The sequence below is a fragment of the Brassica oleracea genome, chromosome C1 (genome assembly GCF_000695525.1).
Source record: "Brassica oleracea var. oleracea cultivar TO1000 chromosome C1, BOL, whole genome shotgun sequence".
In the NCBI taxonomy this organism is placed as follows: Eukaryota; Viridiplantae; Streptophyta; class Magnoliopsida; order Brassicales; family Brassicaceae; genus Brassica; species Brassica oleracea.
The window spans coordinates 19,338,602-19,348,015 of record NC_027748.1 but is presented as its reverse complement, the minus strand read 5'-3'; the positions used below and the strand labels follow the sequence as shown (position 1 = coordinate 19,348,015).

General features: G+C 29.7%; 1 protein-coding gene across 1 annotated transcript; it reads left to right on the top strand.

Moving 5' to 3' along the window:
- Nucleotides 1-1,553: 1,553 nt before the first annotated feature.
- Nucleotides 1,554-3,418, top strand: LOC106295977. Its single transcript, XM_013732001.1, has 2 exons — nucleotides 1,554-1,902; nucleotides 2,283-3,418. The coding sequence occupies exons 1-2, from the start codon at nucleotides 1,852-1,854 to the stop codon at nucleotides 2,946-2,948; spliced, it is 717 nt and encodes a 238-aa protein (XP_013587455.1). The 5' UTR covers nucleotides 1,554-1,851; the 3' UTR covers nucleotides 2,949-3,418.
- Nucleotides 3,419-9,414: the final 5,996 nt, after the last annotated feature.

Sequence of the window (9,414 nt, the reverse complement as noted above, 5' to 3'; positions counted from 1 at the left end):
AACATTATATATGTATAAATTAAAAATGCAAAAACCCAGAAAATATAATAAAATTATCAAAAGATTTATTATTACATTTTTCTTAGATAAGATATATTTTTATTATATTTTCTTGTTTTCTATATTTTTAATCTTTTAGTAATTTTATCACATGTAATTCTTTAGATAGTTTTTATTATATTTTCTGGGTTTTTGCATTTTTAATTTATACATATATAATTTTGATGTTAAAAACACATCAAACTCATATATTTACAAAAAAAAATTAAAAATACTAATTTTGAAAATTTAATTTACTAATTTTTAGATAATATTATAAAATTTTGATTTTTTTTTATTTTTAATGGTAAAACCCCTCAACTATGTTTACTTAATGTAGAAACTCCTAAACTAAAGATTTACCGGTAGTATTGGTAATTATGACCTGTTAAGGTTTACTTCATTAAATAAAGTTAGTTTGGGGGCTTTAACGTTAAATACTTAGTTTGGGGGGTTTTTACCCAAAACAAACTTAGTCGAGGAGTTTTAACGTTAAAAATCCAAAAGAAAATATATATTAAATCATACTTTATGAGCATTTTTCCTTTTTTTTTTTGTCGACAGCAAACACAGACTCAACTAAGACTCTGCAAACCACACCGGTAACTCGGCATCCATATGAACGACAAACGACGATTGCTGCCTAGCACTCCGTGCAAGACTGTTCGTCCTTGTATTAAGCGTCCGGGGTATATGAATGAGCTCTGAGCGATTGAAACTTTCCTTCAGTATCTTGAAGTCTTCCAAATAACTTGCAAATGCCGACAATTCTTCTGGTTCTGAAACCATCTTCACCAGTTGAGAGCAATCTGTTGCAAACGTAACCTGATACTGCCTTAAGTTCTTTATGCATTCCATTGCCCAGATAAGGGCTTCGACTTCCGAGTGAAGTGGTGTTAAACTTGCCCTTGTGTTTCTTGCTCCCATTAATCCTGCAAAACCTTCAAGAGTACTATACCATCCTTGTGCGGAAAGAATATCATTCCCCTTCCATGACCCATCCGTGAAACACCATCTCCCTGATATATTAGGTAAGACTTGTAACTCCACCTCCCTAGTTTGTATAACCCTCTCAGTTATCGATGTTTGGGCTTCTCTCCAAATCAACGATTCAGTTTCTGCCAATTTTAAAGAATCTCTTGGATCAATATCAATGTTGTTAAAAACCTTGTTATTCCTGGTCTTCCAAATATACCATAGAATCCAAGCAAAATGGTGGTCTTCCATCTGCGGAACTACCCTCCCATACAAATAATTCATTTTTGTGTAGAGCGACTGAATAGGAAAGTTTTCTGGATTTGAGGGAATCCTTGATAGAGCCGATATTTGGACTGCCGGTGGACATTCAAAAAACACATGATTTATTGATTCTCCGGCCGCTCCACATCTTGTGCATTGTGTATCCCCTTGTATCCCTCTAATCCTCAAATTTTTCATTATCGAAATACAACCCGAAATTATCTAAATGCATTTTTCGCTTCCTAATAAGTGATATCCGATTATCTTGTATATGCGTAATGAATACAATAATCTTTATATTTATTTTGGGTGGGGTTTGAACTTCTTGTAGAATACGTTGGTTATATAGAAGATAATAAAAGGAGTTGAGAGCTCTGCATATTGCAGGCATATGCTTCCTTTAAGCAGTCCATGAAGTTTCAGTACTTTATAACTCTCTCTCTTTCTTTCCATTCTCCCTCAGTCCCTTGCATAGAACAACTCTTCACTAAACCATTTTCTTCCTCTATATCTTGCACACTTATTTAGATACTAAAGATCTTTCACTTAATATTTATTTTTGTAAGAAAGATTATGGACCAAAACAATGCTCTTCTTACCTGGGCTTACTTCTCTCATGGAAAGGTGAACATTTTCTTTCAACATTTTGGTTTCCTCTGTTTTTATGAAACACTAGTTATGCTTTCTTCAGTTACTCACTTTTCTGCTTAGATCTATGCATAATGTAGGTCCAAGACCATAATTTTTTTTCTGAATTTCTCTGTCTTCTTCTTTGTCTGTGTAAAAAAAAAACCTTAACCTGAATTTTTAACTTTGTTCTGAGTTTTCAAAGTCTTACTCTTTCATGGGTGTTCTTAATCCGTTGATAAAAAAAAAAGGTGTTCTTAATTGCTTTGCTTGCGCGCTTAATTAGTGACCTAAACCCTAATTTGCAAATGAATTGCTCAAATTTAGGGGTTTCTCTGTTATTTTCTGATTGTTTTGTTTTCTGTTGAATTGTTCAGACAATGGAAGAGCTACGACAGACTCTTGTGTACACGACACTGGAGCTAGAACAAACGAAGCTCGCGGCCCAAGAGGAACTAGGGAAGAGAGATGAACAACTGATCCATCTCGAAGATGTTTTAGCCAAAACCCTCAAAGAAAGAGACGAAGCTCTCGAGAAATGTAATAATCTCATCTACGACAATCTCTTGCTTCAACCGCAACATAACCAGGATCATATCACTCCTCCTTTATCAGGAGCTTCAAGCATCGAAGAAGAGCAACTTCAACCGCATCAGCAGAATCCTAACTCAAACAAAAGCTTTTCGTCTTCAGACACCGAAGAAAGCATCATGTCCCCATCAGTGATCAATCCAAACCAAACATCTCAGGTAGAGATAATGGCTACTTTGTTGCTGGAAAAGCCATTGCCTGAAAAGGGAAGTCTTTTACAAGCTGTTCTCAAGGCAGGTCCATTGCTTCAGACACTACTCTTGGCTGGTCCCTTGCCTCAATGGCGCCACCCCCCACCGCCACTTGAGACCTCTGAGATCCCTCCAGTCACCGTTCCACCGCTTCTGTTTCAGAGCTCAGTTATCTACAATGGCTGTGGGAATCTAAACAAGAGAAGAGCTTTCTCAATCTCAGATGGGTCTTATTCAGAAACTAAGTACGAGAATGTTTAACCAGAAATTGCGCACTCATCTTTTATCCTTACTCAACGAAAATAGTAATAGTCTTCTAATATACCATATACATTTCACTTTTATTGTATTAATCTCTCTTAGGGTTATAGTGAGAGTGGTCTTTTTAGTCAGTTTTAAGTAGATAGAGCTTGATTTTGTTTTTCTACATTTGTGGAGTGTGAATCTGATCCATTTAGGGTTTTAGATCTAGGGTGATGATGGGAATGAAACTCCCCTGGTTTAAACTCAAGCTAAAACAAGAGTTTTTTTTTTACCAAGTGAGAGTTTTGCTTTTGTTTTTGTTGCTTATTGATTGTTGTTTCCTAAACCCAATTTCACATCCATGTTTTGGCTCCATGAATGTAAAATTATTGGGGTTTTTTATTATGTTTTTATTTTTTACTTCTATTTGTAAAATACAATATTTCTAAAGCTAGAATGTTGAATGTGATGTATGTTGGGTGATTAAATATATTGGAAACTTCAAGGGTAAATTCCTTGAAAGCGGAGATGGGTGGGAAATGGGAACCGGAAAGTCGATGAGTAAGCCAACAACTAGTAAAGAATAGATTTGATGTTTTATCATTTTTCGGGATGTCGGTGGGTCCTGAAGATCCACAACCGGATCTTTTGTCTATGTGGTAAAAAAGCTAGGTGTGCACACATTATCATATGGGCTTCAAAAGGAAAAATAGAAGGCCTATATGATAATGTGTAATCTCTTAAATTTGTAATATCTTAGGGGTTATCGATTGTTGTATTTTAAAAGATTTGAAAATTCGAATTAAATCTAGTATTATTGGTTTTATGATTTTCAAATTTGTATTAAAATCATGTGTTATTGGTTTAATGGTTCATAAATTCTATATCAAATCAAGTGTTATTCAATCGTACGGATTTATTAATAAATTTGAGTTTATAATGGATTTGTTTGGATTTTTTGTTAAAAATACAAAGACTCAAATCCGAGAGAAAACCTCCGGATTTGTAAATACTAATCCGTAAAAAATTAAAAATCTGCATATTTTATTTGGATTTATAAATACTACAAGGATTTCTAAATCAATCAAAATATATAAATCATATATTTAGAAGGATTGTTGAAATTTAGATTTCTGAATGATTGATGAACTCTTTACTTCTACGGTTTCTTTTTTTACGCAATTTACTTCTATAAAATTAAAAGTGAAACATCCACATTTTTAATTTCAAATCAATAAATTCAATTTATAAGATTTTCATTTAATTAATACTCAAAGAACATCTCCAATATCAAAAATATACTAATAAAATAAAAATTCAAATAAATACTGATAAAATCATAAAAATGGAAATAAAAAAAAACAAGAAAACAATCCTCAAAGCATCCGTCCCATACAAATTATTCATGCTCGTAAATGTAATTATAGACAAATTGTTTTTGATAAATTTTGTAATGTATTAAACTATAGGCAAATCTAACAATATTCTTTATAAATATAAAAATCACTTAAGTTTTAAAAATCAAACCATTTAATATTGTTAATTAAAATGATGAAATCCAAAACCATATTTAATCTGGAATTTAATCAAGGTTTCAAAATCGACACCTAATAAATATATTTAATATATTTAAAACATTTGTTTGTGGTAATTTGGTTCCTAATCTTTTGAAAGAATATTCTTGCAATCCCTTTTTTATTATCTGAGGAGCATTTTAAACAATTAACCTTATCACCATGTGTGATTAACAAAAATGTCATTTCCTATGTATCATCATCATGAGAATCATTCTCACATTCTTTATTAAATAGCCCTCTATTGCCTAGACTAATTATATATAATGTCATTTCTCATTAAATTTAATAATATGAAGAGATTATATTACTATACTATATGAGTTGTGATTGCATTACTAAAAACCTAGACAATACCCGAGATACACCATTGCGTGGAAACATAAGTAAGCTAAATTTCGTTCTTCTATTGGTCAAAGCGAGACGTTACCGATGGTTATGCCTACAACATTATCTCTCTTTGATCAGTGAGAAGAAGCCTTGCATATATAACATGCAACATTTCAAGGTATAGTTACTCACTTCAATGGATTTTAATAATTACCGAACAAAACATATATAGCCACAAAATGAATGGCCAAATATAGTTATCTATATTTTTAGCATAATATTAGTGGATTCTTCGATGTGTATGATGTATTATTTCATAGAAGCTATCATACATAATTTTTTTTTAATAAAAATTGGTGGGATTTTGACTATATATATACAATTCATGTTTTATAAGATTCATGTTTTTTACAATTCATAAATAAAACATGACATTTTTTTGGACTGGAAAATATAAACGATTCAGAATTATGTTCTTCTATAAAACTTCCTTATGTGACATTTATTTTGATTAATATTTTTGGATTATTATGGGATACATTAAATTTATTTTGGGAATTTATTTTAATAGCATCAATATAGACGTTTTTATATTGTAAAATCAAAATGTTGTCTATAAAAAATCTATTGAATATCTTGCGAGATTGTAAAATACATTCGAAAAGGAATTTCATATTAAATTTTTTCAATCCTTAAATTTTGCAACAAGACTTTTTAATTTTGAAATTATATTAAATGGTAACAGACATTAAATTTGGTAATTTATATCATTCATCTCTGATTAAGTTTAAAGTCAAATATCATTTTATTATGGACTTCCTTTATTTTCCCTCCTTGCATGTAAGACTTTCTATAATTGTCTGGAAATCTAGGATTATAATGTTATGCGAAATTAATAGGATTATCTGATATTTATAGTCACAAATGATAGGGTTTTGACTATATATTCGATTCATATTGTTATAATTTGAATATTCTTTACGATTTATGAATGATACATGACATTTTTTAGGGTCTGGAATGTATAAATGATTCATAATTATATTCTTCTATAATTATTTGGTTTGTGACATATATTTTGGTTTATTTAGAGACAAATTTATATTGGTATATATGTGAGTAAAATTTAATTTGAAACTGGAAAATATAAGAAAATTTATATTGTAAAATCAAAGTGTCATATATAAAAAATTTATAAGCAATCTTGAGTGATTGTAAAATACATTCAAAAATTGGTGAAACTGTATTAAAAATATATGGGCTATCCCTTAATTTTGATTACAATACTTTTTGATTACGTAATTAACATAAATGTTGACAGACATTAAATTTGGAAATTTAATTTTTTCCGATTCAGTTTAAGGAATATGTCATTCTTAATGTAGACTTCCTTAATTTTTTCCCTATGCATATATTACTTTATATACTTGTCTGAAAATCTACTAACAATTAGGGATTTGCAACATTGCTTTTTGGCGAAAATTATTTATTTTTTCAAATCTCGTGGGTCAAAACCCAATCAGTTACTATATATATATATACCATATCATCCATATAGCTACAATATCACAAACTACACGTTTCAAAACTAGCAAAAATATATTAAGCATGAATTTCATTTCTGACTTGAAATCAAAAAGTCTTTGTGGAAGATTATGGTGAATGTCATAAAACTCTGGAAGCGGTACTAGGCTGCTACTGGAGAAACCATTGAATGGTTTTCGTAGACAAAAAAATTAGGTTTTCTTATGATGTATATTCTTTAAATCGTAAGCAAATTATGTGTTTATTATCTGATGCTTTCATTTGTCATTATATTGTAGGGAGACAAAATCCATACATCGGTTAGAAAGGACTGGTTTCACTATTTGATCCTTTAATGAGACAACAATTTTCTTAGATTCTGTTTAATTTTTCCTTGACACCCTCTTGCGATAACATATAAAGTTATCTGAATCATATGTTGTTTCCAAGATTGAACTGATCAATGATTGTAACTACATTTGTCTAGCCAACTTCCGTTGGATCATTCTTGGTCTTTCTCATCCAAAGTTCTATGTTGGTATGTTCATGATATTTGACTATGTGTATATAAACTCATTTTGTCTATGTGTATATAAACTCATCCAAAGTTCTATGTTGGTATGTTCATGATCATTCTTGGAGTTATATTTTATTTCAGTATGCAATTGTTGCCTTTTATTGATAACAACTATTTATTTTAAGTTTACTATTATCTTTTTATCATCAATTATCAACTTTATCCTCCATGTGATTGTTAATAAATTTCAAGCAATATATATTAACCATAAACGATAAGGTCGGAATCTAACATGTGATTGTTAATAGATTACTTGGTTGACAAGGTAATCTATTGTATTTATTGTATATACAATAGATTAATAGGGGCTGATATTATATGTATATTTTGCTAATATTTTTCATATTTCATAATAAGGCCGACTTAAGAGGGTTGCTAACATTGATGAGATTTCCAAAATTGTCTTCGACCCCATTGGTGTTTCAGAAATTGATGCTTTAAGATTGAGGTAATACATGCATTTACATATTTTGTTAAATTTACATATTTTGTTAAATAATATTTTTAAATTCTCTAGATGATCTCTTTGCTATTGCTCATAATAGGATTGCAAACGAAGACTTCTGAAGGCATTATTGACAGCGGTTATTTTGTCTCTATTTTTAATTTTCTTTTGTTTTTTATACATTGTTCCTTTTATATTTTATTAGACTATTGCTTATGTTTCATTTAATATTATATTTATAATTTACCCGCATGCAAACAAATATACAATTTAATTTTAATGGCCATCACATATAAATTTATATTGACATACTAAAATTCCTAGCTATAATCCGTACTTTCTTACATATATTTTTCTTACTAAGCTTTTAACTTTTATTATGTCCACATATTAAAAGTTATAATACTTTAATAATCTCCTCGCTCCGCGCAGGGCGCGGGTTATCACCTAGTAGTTATTAAATTGCAATAAAATTAGAACATGTTGTGGTGTTTTGTTTTAATGAAGATTGTGAGATTTGGTTAGAAAATTAGAAAATCTGAAAACAATGAGTAAAATAGAGTTTTAGCACCATCAATTGTTGGTATTTGAGTTCTTATGACTTTCTAATGAAACACCGGATTTAGTGCAAAGAGACATTAAGGAAAGGAAACCAAATGATTTATCCACAAAAATTTCATATATTTTGCCACAAATTATGTGGAAATGTCATTTAGAACAAACATCACTTCTTTTAATACTATTTCAAGGAATTTTGACGCGCGAGAAGAATATATACATGTATTCTTATGACTTGCATTCAGAATTGGAGGCTCTTTTATGGGCTATACACACATATTGTCTTCGTCTTTTGAAGATGATCTTATCACCAACATAATGCCGGGGCTTTTTAATGATTCTAAAGTTGAAAAGTAATTTGTTTCCTTCCAAATCTCTTTGATTTTTCACTTGCTCAATTGTAGAGTTTCCATGTTGGTTTCGAGAGCAAAGAGGCTAGGGATCGTTACTCTCGTGTAGGTTACATTCTTTTACAGTTACAAAAAAAAAAGGGTTACATTCTTTTAAAGTGACTCAAAATATTGAAAGTTCTAAAATTCCATACGGATCAAATAGATCTTTTAAAATAGGAAAATAATTACTAAATGTATATCTATACTATTAAAACATAAGTAATGACTTTTTTTATGTGTGATATTTGAAAATTGACCATCCCCTAGAATGTTTATCAAATTTTATATAATTTAATCATCGTATCTTTTAATATCTTTATCTTTTATTTAAAATTCAAGTAAATATTTTTTAAGAATAATTTTTTTTTTTGATAAATCCTATCGGCTGATCCGATCGGCCCCGGGAGAAATGCACTTAGTGCTACAGAATGGACTAGCCCGAAAGCGTACTACACTGTTATGACCCACAATGTAAACCACTTGGACCGAAGCCCAAGTCCAGACTCGCCATGTAGTGATAGTTTAGTTTCCAGGGGGAATCGAACTTAGGACTGATGTGGGTACACACCAATCCCCAAGAGATTGCCACTAGGCTACCACCACTTGATTATTTTTTAAGAATAATATAAATTAATTAATTTTCAGAAATATATTTTATAAAGATCTTAAGAAGATTTTGTTAGAAATAAATATTCATTTCTGTTGAAATGAAATAAAAAGAATCTTATCCAACTTTATGTATTTAAAGCAATTTTTCAAATAAGATTTTTACTACAAAATTAGTTTGCATGTACAATATATTATAGTTTCTTTTTTAAAAAATATTTTTTATTGTTCTTAACAATATCCCAAAATATTTATCCTCTATTATGGAAGTCTGATTTAATTTGACTTCCATATACATTTCAAACATAGAAATAAAATTAAAAATTATGTAAAATAGTATTATTGTTCTAAAACAAAATTTGTTACAAAATTTATAGTAATAACAATATAAGCCACTTAAATATAGGCATTATAGAGTTATATAATACATATAAATTACATTAATTTAGTATAAATTTTGTTATATAAACTAAATTGT